The sequence below is a fragment of the Schistocerca cancellata genome, chromosome 9, assembly GCF_023864275.1.
Source record: "Schistocerca cancellata isolate TAMUIC-IGC-003103 chromosome 9, iqSchCanc2.1, whole genome shotgun sequence".
Classification (NCBI taxonomy): domain Eukaryota; kingdom Metazoa; phylum Arthropoda; class Insecta; order Orthoptera; family Acrididae; genus Schistocerca; species Schistocerca cancellata.
Window position 1 is genome coordinate 61,614,458 of NC_064634.1, and position 21,787 is coordinate 61,636,244.

General features: G+C 37.1%; 1 protein-coding gene across 1 annotated transcript in view; it reads left to right on the forward strand.

The window, feature by feature from the left end:
• LOC126100212 (HIV Tat-specific factor 1 homolog) overlaps nucleotides 1-21,787 on the forward strand; it is a 564,133-nt gene that overhangs the window by 17,858 nt on the left and 524,488 nt on the right. Inside the window, exon 4 of the mRNA XM_049910774.1 lies at nucleotides 3,164-3,369. Within this exon, the coding sequence (XP_049766731.1) occupies nucleotides 3,164-3,369 (206 nt within the window). The remainder of the gene's footprint in view (nucleotides 1-3,163; nucleotides 3,370-21,787) is intronic.

Below are 21,787 nucleotides of genomic sequence, written 5' to 3' on the forward strand. Positions count from 1 at the left end.
GGCTCATACGAATCACTGCCTTAGGGAATGATGGAAAGTACAGGTTGGAATATCAAAAATTATGAACAGGATATATTGCTACTCACCATAAAGATAACACATTGAATTACAGACAAGCACAACAAAAAGACTGTTACATATAGAAGCAGGCACACCTCAAGCACAAATAACCACTATCTCCAGCTGCTGTGTCCAGGGTGCATCTCTGGCAAGAGAGGCCATTGTTAGCAGTCATGTGTGCATGAGGTGTGTCTGCTTCTGTGTGCAACAGACTTTTTGTTGTACGTGTCTGCAGCTCATCATGTCCTCTTTATGGTGAGTAGCAACCTATTTTTTTCATAATTTTTGATATCCATTTGGGAAATGTGGAGAAAAAAATAGACTACAGTAATTACACCACACATGGACAAGCAGTCATCGTTCCTGCTCCCCATACATGAATAGAACAGGAACAAACCCTAACATGCGGTACTATGCTACGTGGCCTCTGCCATGCACTTCGCAGTGGTTGACAAAGTATGTATCAGGGTGTAGAGTAAAATTTTAATGCTCTTTTTTAAATTGCTGAGAGTCTCTGATTAAATGCTGTTTATTTATTTCTGCTGATAGCTTATTAAAACTGGTTACCGCAGAATATATTGTTTATAAAGTCATGCTAGGATTAGATTGTGTGTTATTACAGGATAGATAAAAATGCATCAGCAGCAGTGGCGACAGTAAACTCGTATGAAAGATATGGAAAACAGCGAGCTTTCAGAGCCAGTGACTACTTCTTGTGGCAGAAGGAGGGGAGGGAAGAGGGATGAAGGAAAAGGGCTGGGGAAGTTTAGGAAATTGAACTATTACGTGGTATTAAAAATACAGAGTGGTGGTGGCGGCAAAAGAGTAATTAAAAACATTTTATTTTTGTTCTAAGCCAGATTCTGTGTTACCTCCTTTTTTTTTTTTTTTTTTTTTTTTTTTTTTTTTTTTTTTTTTTAAGTTACAATTTTTGCCAAATTCACAGTATATTTCTGTCAAATTCGTTTTTTGTCAATTTCAGCATTTTCTTGGCATTTTCAGTGTTCTTTACCAATTTCTGATTTTTGTGCCAATTTCGATGTTTTTTTGCCAAATTTGGAACATTTTTGTTGTTTTTGTCAATTTCGTATTTGTCTCTTTTTGGTTTTATTTTTGTCAAATTTGGAGCTATTTTTTACCAAATTCTAATTTTTTTGCCGATTTTGGAGCTTCTTGCCAAACGAGTTATTTTATGACAAATTAGGTTTTATTTTTGCCAAATTTGGGGATTTTTTTGCAAATTTTGTGTGTTTCTACCTTTTTTTTGACAAATTTGGTGCAATTTTTTGCTAAATTCGCTGCTACTTTTACAAAATTTGCTGCTATTTTGCTGGATTCGTTCTCTCTCTCTCTCTCTCTCTCTCTCTCTCTCTTTCGTATTGAGTGTTATTTTTTTCCAACTTCTGTGCTCCTTTTTTTGGGAAATTCTGTTACCTTTTTTGCCAAAATTGGTGCTACCTTTTCTTGCCAAATTCGAGTCTTTTTAACAAAATTTGGTGGATATTTTTTTCTCAGATTCATTATTTTTTTCTCATATCACTCTTTCTCTAGTTTCAGTGTATTTTTACTTTTTTGCTGTTATTTTTTCCAATTCCAGTGCAGTTTTTTTGCGACTTTTGATGTTAGTTTTGACATTGCTTCATAGTTATGTGGGAATAGATCATTCATTTTAAGATTATACATGGACCTCGGACTTGAGAAAATAAGACGTCAAAATGCAATTTCAACATTCAGTAATTAGTAGTTATGAAAACTCGCATACTGCCATTCTCAGATTTATAGCAGTTTTTAAATGAAAAAAATGACAAATTTCTCGGGTTTTTTAAAAATTGCCGATTTCATGATATTTCTTAAAAACCAGCAATTCTGCAATATTTTGTTAAAAATTTCCAATTTTGCATTATTTTTCACGTTATCATTTTCGTGAAATTTTCCTGTCCATAATGATGACTGGTTTTGTTCAGTTACAGAACATCTTCCGATATATTAAAAGTAAGCAGGAGACATTCTAAATTTGATCATATGTAACTAATGTAATATAGTGCACACATGTGTTAAAGAAAACAGTGTGTATGATACCAACAGTAGTTGAAAGCACCAGTCAGTTTCATATGTTGTACACAATGTCTGTAAGTTACTAAGATACACTAATTAAAATGAATGGACTTATAAAAGGACAGAGTTTTATTTTTTTCTTATATCTTATGTTTCACATTTTGTATAAGCACATGTTCTGTGTGTTTGTAAGCTGTACGTTCATTGCTGTGTTCTGCAAGTAATGATACGACAAAAACAGCCAGTCAGGTGTCGAGCAACAGATAGCAGTAGTTCAGCTTTCAAGCTCAAATTCTTTGCCAGAGGACATAAATAGAAAAGTGTATTGCTGTCATGTGTCACTAGAACAGTTGCAATCATCTTCTTCATAGTGGGCACCACAGCTGTAAATTTTTAAAATGAATGCAGCATTTTTTCCATTTAGGCTCGATCTATTTAGACCTTTTCTTCATTTAACAACTAGCTTCAGCTTTTGAAACTGTTATCAAATGTTTTTTTAACTGAAACAAACAGAAGCACATCAAGTGAATGTGCTGCAGTTTTCATGTGTATCACACCTTGTTCTATCCAAAATACTTGATAATTGCATAGAAAGATAGAAGTATTATTTCTCAGCTTTGAAACAATTGACTAATTGTGTGCTCCTGGGTGTTCAACCAAGTTGTTGTTTCCATTTAATGTTTGGCGCAACACCCAGAAACACACCATTAAGTAAAACTAGTTGTAGAATGAAGAAAAGAACTAAATATGTACAACCTAAATGGAAAAATGATTCTGTTGTGCAATTTCATTTCTGGTAAGCATCTTTTACGTTTGAAATCAGCTTTAGGATTCAACAGCAGTGTCTCTAACTTTGCATTACATTAGCCAGACATTGTAAATGCATATATAGCTACTGTTTTGGGTGTAAGGCACCATGATAATGTGCTCATTTTGTGTGAGTAATTGTTACCATTTACCCTTAACAAGATAGGTCTTTTTGCATTCTGTTGTATATGTTGATAAAAGAAAATTTTGGAAGACATAAACAATTTACTTTTTTTTACAGCTTGGTTTGAACTAGATGAGCAGCACAATACCAAAGTGTATGTGAGCAATCTTCCATTAGACATCACAGAACAAGAATTTGTAGATGTAATGCAGAAATGTGGATTGGTGATGCGTGATGTTGACACTGGCAAGATGAAAGTGAAGCTGTATACTGATCCTGTTTCTGGTGAACTTAAAGGTGATGGCCTCTGCTCCTACATAAAGGTAAGAGCACAACAGTTATATTAGTTTGAATATCCTCTTTGTGTATTACAGCTACAGGAGCCATTGTGAGAGACTGTTTGTAGACATTATCTGCTCTGGTTTCACTATGAGAGGATTTAGTGTAGTATGATACTGAAATGCTTCCACAGGGTCCACCCCCTCCCTTCTCATCTTGTGGCTTTGCATTCTGTGATTTTCATCTGGTTGCTGAATAATTTATCCATCCTTCAGTCATCTTTTCATTTTCTTTCTCTTGTGTTTACCTTTTTTGTGTAACCAAAAGGGTCACAGGATGTGTAAAATATCAAATCATTTCCCATACAAATCACCATTCGTGTACAGTAGCGAAGCATCCATTAAAGCTCTAAGGCTGAGCCTACATAAATGTTTTCAAATATTTTATGTTTGAACTTCATATATGCACCTGCCAGTATGCTGCACCATTCCTCTAGCTTTGCAACCTATAGCAGCTCGGAATTCTGTGCTTGTTACGAGCATGTGCAGTAAGCTCGTTTCTTTCATGTGGCAGACTGGAGCTTCTACAGTGTGGATACGGTTTTTAAAAGCTGGTGGTTGATTTGTTTCTACTTCTCATCAGCAGGTGAACACAGGCCAAAGTGTAAGGACAAGTCTTTCAGCAGTTCCCTAACAGATAACGCTACTTCGCATTGTCTTGCATGCTAGCAGCAAGCCGTGCAGAATGAGAAACTATTAACTATTGATTTAACCATTTATTTAAAACACAAAGAACAAGAAGACATTCATAATTTATACAAAATTAGTGTGACATAAAATAAATGTGAATGCATCAACGGATGTTGTAAGACGACAGGAAATAGCTTACCTATTTTCATTGTTATTCAGATTCAAATTTATTAGCCTTACTTATTTCAAACATTGGTAACTCTGTAGTGTGTCTGTAGATTTTTCATATAAACCTTACTAAATGTGCTTATGGTGAAACCTTATGTTGTTAAAATGTAGTAACCAGTAGTAGTGATTAACTGATTAGTGAAGTATATTTTGGTGTGCCCTGTCACATGTGAGGAGCTATAAACAGTCTGACGTGACATTGCATTGTCAAAAGGAAAACTGTAAGTTGTTTAATATTGAAATCATTATGTTGTACAGCATGGTATTTCTGACTACTTCAAACTCCCATGGACACGTGTATTTTATCACAACACTTACTGAATTTTTTTAACTGAAAACCTTGCATTCTTCTCTCGTCTTTCTTTAGAAGATAAACTCCTGGTGAAAGAAAGAAACTCGACACCTTGTCTGTGTACTAAAAAAATCTTATGAAAAATTTGTAAGACATTTCCAAACACAATGGTACAGTTCAAAACCATGGTTCTGTGGCAGCATTGTAATGAACAAACTTTTTTTGCTTTTACTATGTACTATTTAGAATGGGTAATGACCATTTTGAGTGGAATAGGTGGGGAGTGGGGGAAGAGAGTCTTCAAAATTTCCTTTCGAAAGCAAGAAAGCATGACCGTTCCATTTCACATATCACACCAGCTGTTAAATACAAGCAGATGGGTGCAGTGAGAATTGATCATGTTTTTTCAGAAGCAGTTTGCTTGGAGGCTTCGAAACACACTGAGAAAGTTGATCGAAACAGAAGTATAATGAAGAGACTTATTTTGACAATCTGCTTTTTAGCATGGGGCGGAGGAAGAACCATACATGAAAGATCATTTAGCTTCCGATGGAGTATTTAAAGGTGCAATCTTTGACACACAGAATGAATTAATAGCTTGTATTACAGATGTTGTCAAAGAACAAATTTCAAGTGAAGTTAAAAATAGTCCTCTTATATCAGTACAAGCCGATAAAACAACAGATGTCTCAACTAGAAGTCAGATGGGTGTAATTTTTTGTTTTGCAAATAATGAATCAGGAGAAATACAAGAGAGATTCATAGAGTTATGTGAATATCTAAAGATTGGAGTGCACAAGGCATAGCCACTGTTTTGTTGCAAGTGATTAGTAGTTGGAATATTGATAAAAACAAATTAGTATTGCGAACATTAAGACAGCTGCAGTGCAATGAAACAGAAAAATTATGGAGTCCATTCTACTGAGAAATAACTGCATCCTCATGCTCTCTTTATCCACTGCTATGCACATCAATTGTACATAGTCCTCCTCTGTGCCTGTAAAAAAATTAGGCAGTTAAAAATTTTTGTGGCTAATCTATCAGGATTTCATGCATCTTTACGTGTTCTGGTAAAGGAAGTGAACATATGAGGGAAAGGGGATTTAAACTACCAGGTCATTGTGAAATAAGGTGGAATTTTCATTTACACAGTGCACAAACCATTATTCTTCACTATATAGACCGGAGAGCAGCGTTTAATGATGTGATAAACAATGAAGGGTGGGATGAAGGTTCTTTACATCAAACAAGTGGACTAAATAGTATACTAGATGACCATTTTTTTCTTTTTCTACTGCAGTTTTACAGCTTGATTTCCCAGCATACCAATATCTTGTCTAACATCGTGTAAAATAAAACTGTGGACGTAAGACACTGTAAGCTTGAAATTGAAAACTGCATTAAGACTGTTGAAAGACTAAGATGTGAGGAAATTATTCTGAAATTCGCAGTGGAAGCTAAGAGCCTTATAAATGCAGCAGGAGTATCTGAAATTGATTTTAATGAAACAGAAGTAAGTATTCAGAAATTGAGAAGGCTAGTATTCGAAATGATTGACACAGTGGCAGTAAACATCAAAACTAAATTCTAGGACTTCCATGAAACAGGTTTTACAGAACTCGTAAATGAGAAAAAGTGCTCAGGTTATAGTAGGTCAAACAACTTCCCTATATGAGAAGTTGAAAAACTACTTAAAATCCAGTATATCCTTTATTGACAATGAAAAATTGAAAAGAGAACTTATGTTTATTTACAAAATGGTTCTGAGCACTATGGGACTTAACATCTGAGGTTATCAGTCCCTGTTTATTTACAGCAGTGGGGATAAACTTCTAGAGCCTCAGGACCTCCTTAAATTGCTTATAAACAATGGATTAAAAAAACATGTTCTCTGAATGTGTGAAATTACTGTCCTTAGTTCTTGTGATTCCAGGAACCACTGTGTATTACAAAAGAAGTATGAGTACATTAAAACATGTTAAAGGCCACCTTTGCAACACAATAACAAACAAGAGACTGTCAACCTTGGCTATTTTGATTATAGAGAAGGGAACTGTGAAATCTGTAACCAATCGGCAGGATTTCATATCTCATGTCATTGATGTTTACTCTCAGAAAAAGGACAGGAAGATGAAATAATTTTGTAAGAAGTGTAACAGTGCATTATTGTGTGTTACATTTCTATGAATGTGTAGCTGTTTGCTATTTTTATGCCCTTATTTATAACAATTTCTGTAGTAGTTTCAATTTTAGTAGCAATATGTAACTAAGTTACTTTTGCAGTGTTTCTGTTTCACAAGATTTGTTTTCTTTTTTGAAATTCGTAATTCTCACTCTACCCTACAAAAAATACCACACTTTGCTACTGTTTGTGAATGATTGTTCACATGACATACTTTAGTTGATGATTATGTTGATGGCTGTCACATATAATGTGTTACATAGACAGTATGTTCTTTCACTGACTCATACACCTTGTTATCAAAAGTGATTTATTTCAGCGTTAGTCCAAAGAACGGTCACGGTTCAGAGCTCTAGTGTTTCCGGGCACTTGGAGACTGATTAAATTTTCCAATCTGCTTTATTTCACTTATAAAATGAGGTACTAACTTAGACACGCCTTTAAGTGTTATTTGATCTATTCTGGATCTTGAACTTAGTGGCCATTAAGGATTGTTAGTGAAGAACGCAACAAACCAGAAATACTTTTAAAAATCGGTGTGTTTAGTATGTGGTGTTTTTTATACCTCAACACTTAATGCACCGTCCTGAAAGGGCATGAGGACCAGATCAGGAAGGAACACTGACAATTAGAATGGACGTAATTGTATATACTTGACATCTTGTCTAATACAGGCACATTGACATGTTTTTGTTATCCACACAACATATAAAGAGGCGGCAAATACTTAAGTATTGTTGTGGAGTGCAGGACCAGACAGGACGGTGCTGGTGAATAGAGTACTGTAATTGAAAATGGAAAATGTCAGCCATCTCAAGATGGGCACGACAGCTCACAGCTAGTAATGGCATTAAAATAAAACTTTTTAAAACTATCTGTGGCTGGTTGTGTTCTTCACCAACACCTTTAAGTGGGTGGAATCTGTAAAATCAAGTGTTGTAAGTAATGGAGATGTCTCTTGCAGCAACATTGACACCTGACTAAAAATGACTTACTAGTTCGTGGCGCCCTCCATCAGTAATGATGGAGTTCAATATGGTGTTGGCCCACCCTTAGCCTTGATGACAGCTTCCACTCTCGCAGGCATATGTTTAATCAGGTGCTGGAAAGTTTCTTAAGGAATAGCAGCCCATTCTTCACGGAGTGCTGCACTGAGGAGAGGTATCAATGTCGGTTGGTGAGGCCTGGCATGAAGTAGGCATTCCAAAACATCCCGAAGGTGTTCTATAGGATTCAGGTCAGGACTCTGTGCAGGCCAGTCCATTACAGGGATGTTATTGTCGTGTAACCACTCCAACACATTCCGTGCATTTTGAACAGGTACTCAGTTATGTTGAAAGATGCAGTCGCCATCCCAGAATTGCTCTTCAACAGTGGGAAGCAAGAAGCTGCTTAAAACATTAATGTATGCCTGTGCTGTGGTAGGGCCACAGAACAACAAGGGGTGCTAGCCCCCTCCATGAAAAACATGACCACACCGTAACACCACCACCTCCGAATTTCACTGTTGCCACTACACAACCTGACAGATGACTTTCATCGGGCAGTAGCCATATCCACACCCTGCTATCGGATCGCCACATTGTGTACCATGATTCATCACTCCACACAATGTTTTTACATTGTCCAATTGTCCAATGTTTACGCTCCTTACACCAAGCAAGGCATCGTTTGGTATTTACCGGCATGACGTGTGGCTTATGAGCAGCTGCTCAACAATGAAATGCAAGTTTTCTCACCTCCCGCCTCACTGTCATAGTACTCTGTCAATCAACAGACCAGGTCGGCCTGTACACTTTTGTGCTGTATGTGTCCCTTCACGTTTCCACTTCACTTCACTATCACATCGGAAACAGTGGACCTAGGGATGTTTAGGAGTGTGGAAATCTCACATGCAGACATTTGACACATGTGACACCCAATCACCTGACCACGTTCGAAGTCCATGAGTTCCGCGGAGCACCCCATTCTGCTCTCTCACAATGTCTAATGACTACTGAGGTCACTGATATGGAGTTCCTTGCAGTAGATGGCAGCACAATGCACCTAATATGAAAAATGTATGTTTTTGGGGGTGTCCAGATACTTTTTGATCACATAGTGTACCTTAATTAAAATGGGAAAATAGCTTCATTATTATTATTATTCAACTGGGGAGCTAAAGGAGGATACTGTGATGAATATAGTGAAGCATACTCCTGAGGCTCACCCATGTCTATTTCACTACAACTGTTGAGGCTTTACTGGTGGGGATTCTCAGCATATGTTTGATAGGTATCATGAAATGCTACACGGTAGCATATTGATTGGTGTCTGAACAATATGACTGAATGTGTGGAATCACAGGTGCTCATATTTCTAATAAAAGACACTTACGAGCCTGGAAGTTAGACGAATGCAAGTCCGACTGGTGTACTAGAAACACTGCAAGGCAAGCATATCCACCAGTACAGCATATTCCCAAGCATTAGGAATAGCCCCAGTATGCACATTATCCCACTTGAGATATGGTGCACCTGTTAGCAGGTCACTGTCCAAACCCCAAACATCTGCTTCGAATAGGATGTAGGAACACACCAATCTGTGAATGGGGAGAGGATGGTTCCACTATCATGTTGCTCTTAGTTGTCCCCATTTTCAGGTGGACAGGGAATGCAGACAGTTAAGATTGTGATCCGCAAATAGCTGTAAATGATCAGACTTATGAACTACAGTTAATATGATTAAACATTGGATATCTGAAAACAGATGTTCAACTTTCAAATTAAGTGGACACTTTGAATATCAAAATAACAACAACAGATCTGAAGAGCAAAGTAGAAGACCAACAAAAAATGTTTCCTCCATTATAGAGAATGATAGGCATGAATAAAATATAATTAAAAGAAAATGTGAAATAAATAAATAAAAATCACAATATCCCCTCACACAGATATGTGTAAACTCGAGGATTGCTGAGGCATGTGCATACCAGTGGGGACAGTGTAAAATAGTGTAGCAACAATAGATTTAGGTGTAGTTGTAGTTGAAGCTAGTCAGAAAATCTCTAGATCGTGTGAGACTGCCACTAACAGACCTTGTAATATAAGCTGGAAGTTTAACATTCATTGCTATCAACATAATTTATAACTATATATATATATATATAATGGAAAGCAATATATGTTACCATGGGTACTGAAAATGTATGACTCATTTATAATTTGAAGATAAAAGATGTAAAATTCATGACAATAATGTAGCTGTAGGATTCAAAACACTTTGCTTATAATTGTAAGTGGTTCATGGTATGGTTTCTTAGTGAATGTTGGTTGTAAGATTAGAGTGCTAAGTTCCAGTCTCACAGTAAAAGTCAGTGTGCTGACGGCCTAAGTGGGTGTCAGACTACAATTAGGAATGACAAGGGCCCAGTCCTCTGTCAGGCCTATGAATTTTTTTCCTGTCATTTATTGCCTCTTTCAATGGCAATGACTTGTATATGTGAAAAATATCAAGTTACACTGTAGTTTGGAGTCCACATTAAACTGTAGATCAGTTAGGCGGTTGGAGGAAGGCAATGGCATACCACTCCCAATAGAACCATGCCTAGTGAAGCACTAATCTGTTCAGACTAACCTTTGGGTTAATGACACCTGTACCTTAGTAAAAGTAAGTTTCTTACTGGTAGCCAGTAGAATGACTTCCCAGTTATTGTAACAGTACTGAATTAAACCTGAATATTGGTTCCTGCATACTACTGTGTTTTCCTCATATTGCTCCTGAGTCGTTCTAACATTAACTACCTGGTATGTACATACATTGTATGTAATAATGGTTCTAGCACACCCCATGTGGCAAACCTGATGTGCCTTCAGGTGTCATTATGTGACCAACATACCAAATCATGTTTGTAAGATGTCTTCATGACAATTACATACTTTTTTCTGTACTAGGTGAAGTGCAGAACCTTTCAGCTTTAAAGAAGTGAAAAAGACAAAGAATTAACATGGCACTGTTGCCTTGTGAATGGAAAGAATGGGCTGGGTTTCATATGATTATTGCTTTTGGAATATGTGTTGATTCTTAGAGAAACATTTAGAAGGATAGATGATTGGATGATACCCTAGGGTTTCATGAATCTGCTGTGTCCCTGTTGGACACTTGCAGTTCAGTTCAGTAATTTGTACAAGCAAACAGGACTATTTAATAATGTCCATTGAGATGAAACATTGGTGAGATGTGTTGTTTGTTCCAGCACATTCATCACTTTTCAGCAGTTAAAAAAATGATTTCTGGTGTTCATGTGCTGCAAAATTTGTGCTAACCATTTTTGGTATTGTGTCTGAAGTATCATTGTTAAAAATAAAATGACCCCAGGTATTTTGTTTTTCTTTCTTGACAGTTATTTTATTACAACTATTTGCATTTTGCTGACTAGAGGATGCATCTTCATCTTGAAGTAGACAGTACTGGTAAAAATCATATATCACTCCTACAGCTAATGTTCTTGTATAGCAAGAACATCTTCATATCTTTGTTTTTCAGTTTCTTTTCCAAGTAACTGATTTGTAGTGTGGTAACTCATTTTCTTGAAAAGTGTGATGCCTGCTGCGACTAATAGCACTGAACCTTTCGCTGACCATTTCTATTCATAGGGCAAACTTACATAAGACTGCAGTATGAGAGACATGTAATTTGGAATGGAGACAACTTATGTGTGAAAGATTGTGACTAATTCTCTCACTGCAGCAGTTCTTCAGTATCAGCTCCTTTCCTAATTTTCCTTCATTTGTTGTTGACAAAAACCTTGGTCATACTTTTTGTTGGGTAACTTCCAGAAAACATTGCAAAATTTGCTGTTTGCATCAAGTTTATGATACCAACAGTCTTATTTGTGTGTATCGGTTCACATTGACTATTAAGTCAAACTTGAATTACTTTTCATTATGCAAAACTGGGCCAGGAAAGTATTGTAGGCAATTTTGTTTGGTTTGAATAAAATGTTTCTTGGTTTTGCATCACATCATATTATAAAATTGAATCAATGTTTGGCATTCTGTCACAAGGACTGTTGTCAAAAAGTCAGCTGAGACCTTGAGAACAACTCTTGCAACAGAAGCCAAAATATCAATTAAATCTGATAATGTGAACACCAAAGAATTTTATTCTTACTTCAATAATATTGTTTGATACATGTGGTGCAAATAACTCATAAAAATCACTTTCATACATAATCCACTGTGTTTTCTATATCATTTTATATCATTTTTATTTCTGCAGAACATTTTGGCCACTACTGACGTGTTGGATCATTTAGTCCACAATCAAAGGTGAATCTGTGAGAATGCAGCAGATCCATCACTGGACAAAAGATAAGATTAATTCTGCCATCTCTGATGTGGACTGCAAGGGGGATGTGAAGCTGCTCTGATTCGGGATGTTGCAGAGTCCCCAGTGTTGCTGTGGCTGTGTGGATATATGCATTTTTTTGACACAGTAAGATTCCTGATTAGTAGTCCTGTCACTCCTGTGAATTGCTGATTTCAGTTTCCTCGCCACAGGAAGAAAAGTTACACTGTATTTTATTTTTCTAACTTCCTTTAAACAATTCATATCTTTTTGGAAGAGTGAGCCAGCATTATGTGTAGGACTGCCATTTTGATTTTAGCTTTGGATGTTGCTAATTCAAGCTTTATGTCATGGTTCTCATTTGTAATGAGATTTTCTGTCTGGAGACGGGTGTAGTGGCTCATTCAACTGGACTATAGTCAATTTCTTCTCTGATCTTTGCTCAGTTAGACACTAATGACCGTACAGTTAATTTGATGTTAATCTGTAACCAACATTCACTTTGTTGAGAAATATTTGGTGTGGAAACTCATGACATACGAGATCACCTTTCAGTACTTTTTCGAATGTTCCTTTTTTTTAGTCCTCCTGCTCTTGAATATTATTGTTGTTCATCATTCTATATGTGGACATTCTGCATAAATAAATTTTCTTCAAGACCTGCTTCTTATTGTCCTATATTTTCATAAGAGAACCACAAGATTTACTGGTGGAGTGAAGTTAAATACCACAGTATGCACGCACAGGCTGTGCATTATGATTTACATTAGCTTCCTCCATACTGTACTGTTCCTAAACCATAATTCCTCTCTGCTTCAGTCTTGTGTGTGCTGAAAATATTATCAAGATATCATTTATACTTTTGGTAATAATGAGCATAAATCTGCTTTTATCGTGAAATGGGAACAGAGATAGCAGAACACAATACTTGTAGGGAAAAAACAAAAATTAACAGTAAGGATGAAAAATAACCTGAAGATTAAATATGCTAATGGAAAGTCCTTGATGAAATAGAAATGATGGAAGTCTGGTGTACGGACCTGGTGAGTCTGAAAGCCCGCCAGAAGGTGTGGGCCTCGATCACAGTTGCTAGGCAGCACTGCTAAAATCTGCGAGTGCTGCATTTGCAGCACTGGCTGCGGAACCATGACTATCAGCACTCCGGCTGTCCTTTAAAGCTAGCAGCACAGCCGCTCTATCAGTTGTGATTTCACTGCACTCATGTATTGATCTCACTACACATTGTTGTTTGGTTCTGGATTCACTACGTCTTAGGTTTTCAATCATGGTTTGCTTGCTGGACTTGTTATTCCACTGTGCCACATCTTTTGTTTGTCTTTCTTTCATTGTTGTTCATTTTTATACCCTCAGGCAACTCGCTGTTGATGCCATCATTCAGTCGCCTAGTTTCTGTAGGTTCTCGAGTCGTTCTAGTGATGTCTGCTTCCGGTCGCTGTAGAAAGGAATAAAGGTGATGACGACTCATTGTATGGTTGTGGCATTGACTTGTCAATAGACACATAAACAAGATGGACAATTTCAGATCTAACAGTGAAATCACACACACACACACACACACACACACACACACACACACACACACACACACCTGTTCAGCTATATTGTCCTGGTCAACCACTTTTGACCAGCACTGCAGCGTGACTAGGATGAGGAGAAAGTAAGTTACACCATCGTTCCATTAGTGGCATGTTTTCAGAAAAGAGTACATGTTCTGGGTTTCCTGCAGAAACAATTCTGTTTTGGTATGGATAAGAAGCATATCACATTGTGGGAGTGGAATAGCGTAGCAACTGGAAAAATACTCCAAAATTGAAATACATTGAACAGTACAATTCTTGTGGGCAAAACATTTAAATTGCTCACAAATTCACCTTTGAGATTCTGTTAGTGTATAGACCAAATGCAATGCTGTGTGCAGCCATAATGCAATGGTGCCAACTACAGTATAACCCCACTTTTACATTCCCGGAATTAACATTTTCCTGCTGTTTACGACAATTTTTGTCGTTCCCGTCAAATTTCCTATGTTCACAATGTTGATTTGCACCCAATGTTACATCAAAATATGTATAATTTTCCCGCGATTTAAGCATTACAAAAAAATTATCCTGGAGAAAAATAACGCTGGCAGGGTGTTGACCGTCCAGTAGTGTTTACAAATATTACGTGGTTAACTTTCTTGATACCAGGGCACTCTAGTCAGTGGATTTGGTCCGGTAAATGTGTGAAAGTTGGAACAATTTGTGCCTTATCTCCCGCTGTCGTCAAGCATTATTTGACTGATGCGAGTAACCAGATTCGTTCGAATAAAGATTCATGACCAATCACAACCATTTCCAAACTGTCTCTACTGCACAAATGCAGTTACTTGATTGGTGTGATCATCGTGACACCTTTGTCAAACCATATTTAGCATGTTTCAGCATGATGTTACACAAAAAAATAATGTGAGTGATAGTTTGTGTGCGTGTGGTTTTCCAAATAACTGAGAAGGACAGTACCTGATAACCTCAAAAAGGCAACTACAGTGCAAGAGACGCAGAATAACACATAATCAAACAGCACACAAAATACTTATGTACATATTTGCACTTGACAATGAGAAAAGATTCTCGAAACACGTCATGCTAAGCATGAAAAAATATGTAACTAGTGCAGTATTTCATTATTTAAATAATGAATGGCAGCTTCAGGCTTTCAAAAACATCGACTATGACATAGGAAATTGAGTCAAATGTCCCTACTTCCCAGACATTTATCAGTTCCAGTTACAGCAGCGGTTCTTATTAGATAATAAAGTAGTCCCTGACAAGTCTTTTGATACCTGTTATGTACATATATCACATAAAGTGTGAAAATGCAAAGGGGTATCTTATATGTAACTTTTACAGCTTAAACAGTGATTTCCCACATTGTACATTTCCCCATATGTGACACGTTTTTTATTTCTTTCTTTTCTCCCCCCCCCCCCCCCCCCCTTTTCTTTTTTTTCTTTTTTGTAATAGTGTGGAAGATAGTGTTGTATGTCTATGTCACATTGAAGCATAGTGCAGCATTCAATAAAAGTTAGTTGGCCTACCATAGTAATTCATAACTTACTTTTTGAAGTCCTGTTATATCTAATGGAGTGTTCGAGGGGAGAAAAGAGATATGGGATGGAGGGTTGGAAGACAAGGAGATGCAACAAGTTCACAGGATCGTCTGCAGTGTGTTCCTCATTTTATGGTCAAGATCATAAGCAGTCAAAGTCCTGGCAAAAGATATTGTTAAGCTGTTCCATTATGGGGTGATGTTGGTTAATGAGGTTTGCAGCTCGTTTCTAGGAGTGTTTTGAGAATTAGTGAAGTATATTAATATCTACTTTCCTTATCTCTTGGAATCGAGAAGTTAACTTCCTTGGACCATTTACCAACTTTTCTCGTGGTTACATGTTCCTTCCACCACCTCTTTGTTTTTATTGGAGTCGTAGTTACATCTTCCTCTCCATTGCATTCTGTGATCTATTTCTTTGTTTTCATGACTCTTTTCAGTCATATTGGAAACTTAGTTTTGAAAACCACGTTTATTTTACCAGAAGCATTCTAGACCCTATCTACATGTCTTTGTATTTATTTCGCAGTCTTTCAGTAGTTGTGTTCAACTGCCCTAAATTAAAAAAAAAAAAATCTTACTATGGTTCGATAATTACATTGTTAATTTGTAGTATTTTCTTTTTGTGGTTTTCATTATACAAGTTTTTATTCTTATTCTAGTTTATATGTTGTTGTTGTTGTGGTCTTCAGTCCTGAGACTGGTTTGATGCAGCTCTCCATGCTACTCTATCCTGTGCAAGCTTCTTCGTCTCCCAGTATCTACTGCAACCTACATCCTTCTGAATCTGCTTAGTGTATTCATCTCTTGGTCTCCCTCTACGATTTTTACCCTCCACACTGCCCTCCAATGCTAAATTTGTGATCCCTTGATGCCTCAAAACATGTCCTATCAACCGATCCCTTCTTCTAGTCAAGTTGTGCCACAAACTTCTCTTCTCCCCAATCCTATTCAATACCTCCTCATTAGTTATGTGATCTACCCACCTTATCTTCAGCATTCTTCTGTAGCACCACATTTCGAAAGCTTCTATTCTCTTCTTGTCCAAACTAGTTATCGTCCATGTTTCACTTCCATACATGGCTACACTCCATACAAATACTTTCAGAAACGACTTCCTGACACTTAAATCTATACTCGATGTTAACAAATTCCTCTTCTTGAGAAACGCTTTCCTTGCCATTGCCAGTCTACATTTTATATCCTCTCTACTTCGACCATCATCGGTTATTTTACTCCCTAAATAGCAAAACTCCTTTACTGCTTTAAGTGTCTCATTTCCTAATCTAATTCCCTCAGCATCACCCGACTTAATTTGACTACATTCCATTATCCTCGTTTTGCTTTTGTTGATGTTCATCTTATATCCTCCTTTCAAGACACTGTCCATTCCGTTCAACTGCTCTTCCAAGTCCTTTGCTGTCTCTGACAGAATTACAATGTCATCGGCGAACCTCAAAGTTTTTATTTCTTCTCCATGAATTTTAATACCTACTCCGAATTTTTCTTTTGTCTCCTTTACTGCTTGCTCAATATACAGATTGAATAACATCGGGGAGAGGCTACAACCCTGTCTTACTCCTTTCCCAACCACTGCTTCCCTTTCATGTCCCTCGACTCTTATAACTGCCATCTGGTTTCTGTACAAACTGTAAATAGCCTTTCGCTCCCTGTATTTCACCCCTGCCACCTTCAGAATTTGAAAGAGAGTATTCCAGTTAACATTGTCAAAAGCTTTCTCTAAGTCTACAAATGCTAGAAACGTAGGTTTGCCTTTTCTTAATCTTTCTTCTAAGATAAGTCGTAAGGTCAGTATTGCCTCACGTGTTCCAACATTTCTACGGAATCCAAACTGATCTTCCCCGAGGTCGGCTTCTACCAGTTTTTCCATTCGTCTGTAAAGAATTCGCGTTAGTATTTTGCAGCTGTGACTTATTAAACTGATAGTTCGGTAATTTTCACATCTGTCAACACCTGCTTTCTTTGGGATTGGAATTATTATATTCTTCTTGAAGTCAGAGGGTATTTCGCCAGTTTCATACATAGTGCTCACCAGATGGTAGAGTTTTGTCATGACTGGCTCTCCCGAGGCCATCAGTAGTTCAAATGGAATGTTGTCTACTCCCGGGGCCTTGTTTCGACTCAGGTCTTTCAGAGCTCTGTCAAACTCTTCACGCAGTATCTTATCTCCCATTTCGTCTTCATCTACATCCTCTTCCATTTCCATAATATTGTCCTCAAGTACATCGCCCTTGTATAAACCCTCTATATACTCCTTCCACCTTTCTGCCTTCCCTTCTTTGCTTAGAACTGGGTTGCCATCTGAGCTCTTGATATTCATACAAGTGCTTCTCTTCTCTCCAAAGGTCTCTTTAATTTTCCTGTAGGCAGTATCTATCTTACCCCTAGTGAGATATGCCTCTACATCCTTACATTTGTCCTCTAGCCATCCCTGCTTAGCCATTTTGCACTTCCTGTCGATCTCGTTTTTGAGACGTTTGTATTCCTTTTTGCCTGCTTCATTTACTGCATTTTTATATTTTCTCCTTTCATCAATTAAATTCAATATTTCTTCTGTTACCCAAGGATTTCTATTAGCCCTCGTCTTTTTACCTACTTGATCCTCTGCTGCCTTCACTACTTCATCCCTCAGAGCTACCCATTCTTCTTCTACTGTATTTCTTTCCCCCATTCTTGTCAATTGTTCCCTTATGCTCTCCCTGAAACTCTCTACAACCTCTGGTTCTTTCAGTTTATCCAGGTCCCATCTCCTTAAATTCCCACCTTTTTGCAGTTTCTTCAGTTTCAATCTGCAGTTCATAACCAATAGATTGTGGTCAGAATCCACATCTGCCCCTGGAAATGTCTTACAATTTAAAACCTGGTTCCTAAATCTCTGTCTTACCATTATATAATCTATCTGATACCTTTTAGTATCTCCAGGATTCTTCCAGGTATACAACCTTCTTTTATGATTCTTGAACCAAGTGTTGGCTATGATTAAGTTATGCTCTGTGCAAAATTCTACAAGGCGGCTTCCTCTTTCATTCCTTCCCCCCAATCCATATTCACCTACTATGTTTCCTTCTCTCCCTTTTCCTACTGACGAATTCCAGTCACCCATGACTATTAAATTTTCATCTCCCTTCACTACCTGAATAATTTCTTTTATCTCGTCATACATTTCATCTATTTCTTCATCATCTGCAGAGGTAGTTGGCATATAAACTTGTACTACTGTAGTAGGCATGGGCTTTGTGTCTATCTTGGCCACAATAATGCGTTCACTATGCTGTTTGTAGTAGCTAACCCGCACTCCTATTTTTTTATTCATTATTAAACCTACTCCTGCATTACCCCTATTTGATTTTGTATTTATAACCCTGTAATCACCTGACCAAAAGTTTTGTTCCTCCTGCCACCGAACTTCACTAATTCCCACTATATCTAACTTTAACCTATCCATTTCCCTTTTTAAATTTTCTAACCTACCTGCCCGATTAAGGGATCTGACGTTCCAAGCTCCGATCCGTAGAACGCCAGTTTTCTTTCTCCTGATAACGACGTCCTCCTGAGTAGTCCCCGCCCGGAGATCCGAATGGGGGACTATTTTACCTCCGGAATATTTTACCCAAGAGGACGCCATCATCATTTAATCATACAGTAGAGCTGCATGTCCTCGGGAAAAATTACGGCCGTAGTTTCCCCTTGCTTTCAGCCGTTCGCAGTACCAGCACAGCAAGGCCGTTTTGGTTAATGTTACAAGGCCAGATCAGTCAATCATCCAGACTGTTGCCCTTGCAACTACTGAAAAGGCTGCTGCCCCTCTTCAGGAACCACATGTTTGTCTGACCTCTCAACAGATACCCCTCCGTTGTGGTTGCACCTACGGTACGGCCATCTGTATCGCTGAGGCACGCAAGCCTCCCCACCAACGGCAAGGTCCATGGTTCATGGGGGGTCTAGTTTATATACAGGCCTATATTCAAATTTGTCCTATTAATTTCTTCATGGTGTTTATGTACACTAGAGGCAAGCAGAATCATGTTATCGACAACAATGGGGTTATTCAGATACGATTCATTAATGTGTATTCCTTCTTTTTCTTAGTTTAAAGACTTCAAAAGTTCCTGTAAGACCGCTGAGAATAGTTCAATTAAGTGGGCTCCATCTGCGTGACTTCTCTTACAGTTCTGAATTTTTCGCAATCTTGAAGCAGTTTGATGACAGTTGTAGTATAGGCATTTGTATTTTTGAATTTACTAATACATTTTTCTTAGTCTGTTAGTCCAGATCTGTGAGTTTGTTGACACTGGACCAAAGATTAATAAAGAAAGAATGTTAGCAGAGTGTGGTTGCCAGCAATAAACTTCAATTTTAAGTAATTTATTCACTGATGAAAGAACATTATGTTAGACATGTTTTAGAACAACAAATACATATGCGCTCAAGATACAGAACAAGTCAAAGATAATTCATGACCAAAGATGAATATGTAGCAAACAAATAATTAGGAACATAATATAGAATTGCCGTTCTTTCACTCTCTCATCTCTGTGTAATGCTAGTCTACAACCTAACATTTTCCCAATCCTTGTGTCAGTGTTTTAATTTTTTATTTGCGCAATGATTTTGTAAAAATGTCAGTTAATTTATTTTCTGTAACAATGTATGTAACATCTATCTTCATTTTCAAACATCAAGCCTTTGACAAATGCTATATGTGTTTTAGTCTTTTATATTCCCATTAACAAAGACAGGCAATACAAGAATGATTGTCTTTGTAAATTGCAAGTTTTTTATTTTTCAAAATTTTTAGGCCATGGAACAGCTTAAACCACAAATGTTCTATAGCACAAGTTTCAAGCGATAGAAGCTCTGCAGTATTGTAAATTTATTATTTTTCAAATAAGTTTTCTGGCTCAAAATTATTCCATCCTTCCTTTTATCTGTATTAATTCTCAAGAACTGTCACAAATCTCCCAATTTTTTCATTTTAAATTATTTTCATATAGCCAATTTCAATTCTACAATTTTCAGCTTATCATTTCCTGTTTCTGTAGATAAGAGCTATAGTACTTTGTTTTTAGTTCCCCAACTTACAGTGTTACGAAACTAATTGATAACCATGAACTGATGTTGAGATTCCATCTGAACTCACAACCCAATCAGCATAAGCTACTACTGTTTCATTGTTTTCCCCATTTTTATAAATCATCCCAAAATCTATTGTGCCTGTTATGCAACACAGTATTCAGTTTAAAGCTTTCCCTTTTCATTCCTTTGGATCATTTTGATAATGGCTGAAATAATTAACAGCGTAGTGTAAATCAGTGTGTGTTGTTTGAGTTTCATAAAGCAAACATGATATTAATTATCAGTAAGGCACTTCTCATGCCGTCTCTTACCATCCTCAGTTTCTGTGTAATTCAGTTATTTGGATGTCTTAACTGGTTTGCATTCATTCGTAGCAAACCCTTTCATCAGATTTTCCAAATAAGTTTTCTGGCTCAAAATTTTTCTATCCTCCCTGATTCATTAAATGCACCACGTATCCAAACTCACAGAAGGCTGTTGAGAGTCATAATTTACTGAATTTGCAGCTTTTATTACAGTCGGCTATTTTGTGTCCAAATAAAACACAGTTGCGACATTTAAATCAACTATTTTTGTGCAGCTGATCTGTACTTCTCAGTTTTGCCAATATTCACTAATTTCTTTTCCCGTTGAGTTCTCCCATGACTGAAACGTTTGGGGATGTATGTGTGTGGTCCTGAGTCTACAGCAGGTTTCTTCTTAGACTTTGCCTGCTTACTTTGATGATCCACGAGGCGTACCTTCAGATTTTCCATTGATAATATCTCAATTGCTGCTACGGTATTATCATATTCCTGTGGTATTGTTTATGAAGATGATATACAGCATCAGTTTCTTTAACTGCTAAATCTGTTGACTGAAGATCATGTATCAAGTAGTCAAATTCTAAGGACTACTCACCAATTCTCATTTTTGTCATAATGATCTTCAATCGCACTAATTATTTATGATTAAGTAATTGACTAGCGATACTTTTTCTTTCAACTACATTGCACAAGTTCTTCCACATTAAAAATGCACTGCTGCTGTCTGTCATGTATTCCAGGAGGCTGTTTGCAGTTTTTTCTAATATTTTTGAATGCCTCTTTTTATCATGTTTCATATGATTTTTGAGTTTCTTGCCTTCCTCAGTTCATTACGTTTCAATGTCACTATCTGAAATCTTCACTATTTCTGTGTATTTTTCTGCAGTGAGATGCAACAGACTAGTTCATTGAGCTTACCTTGCATTCAAAATTCCCAGTTTCTGAAATTGTTTCCATAGAAAAGTGGAACTCATTATTTGCTTTCATGTTCTTCTTATAAATTGATGTTCCAAGATGACGAACCAGTAATACAAAAATGCTTTTGCAGTAGTTTCATTTTAAACTTTGAATTATTGACTTTCTGTGTCTGGGCCAAGAACCTGATGAAGAAAAGCTGATAGCAGAGCTTGACTGCAAACAAGAAACAATACTCCTTGCTGAGTGAGCTAGTTCCTGCAGCATTCCATTGAAGAATTGCCTTTCTGTGGAGACGTTCTGCAAATAATTTTA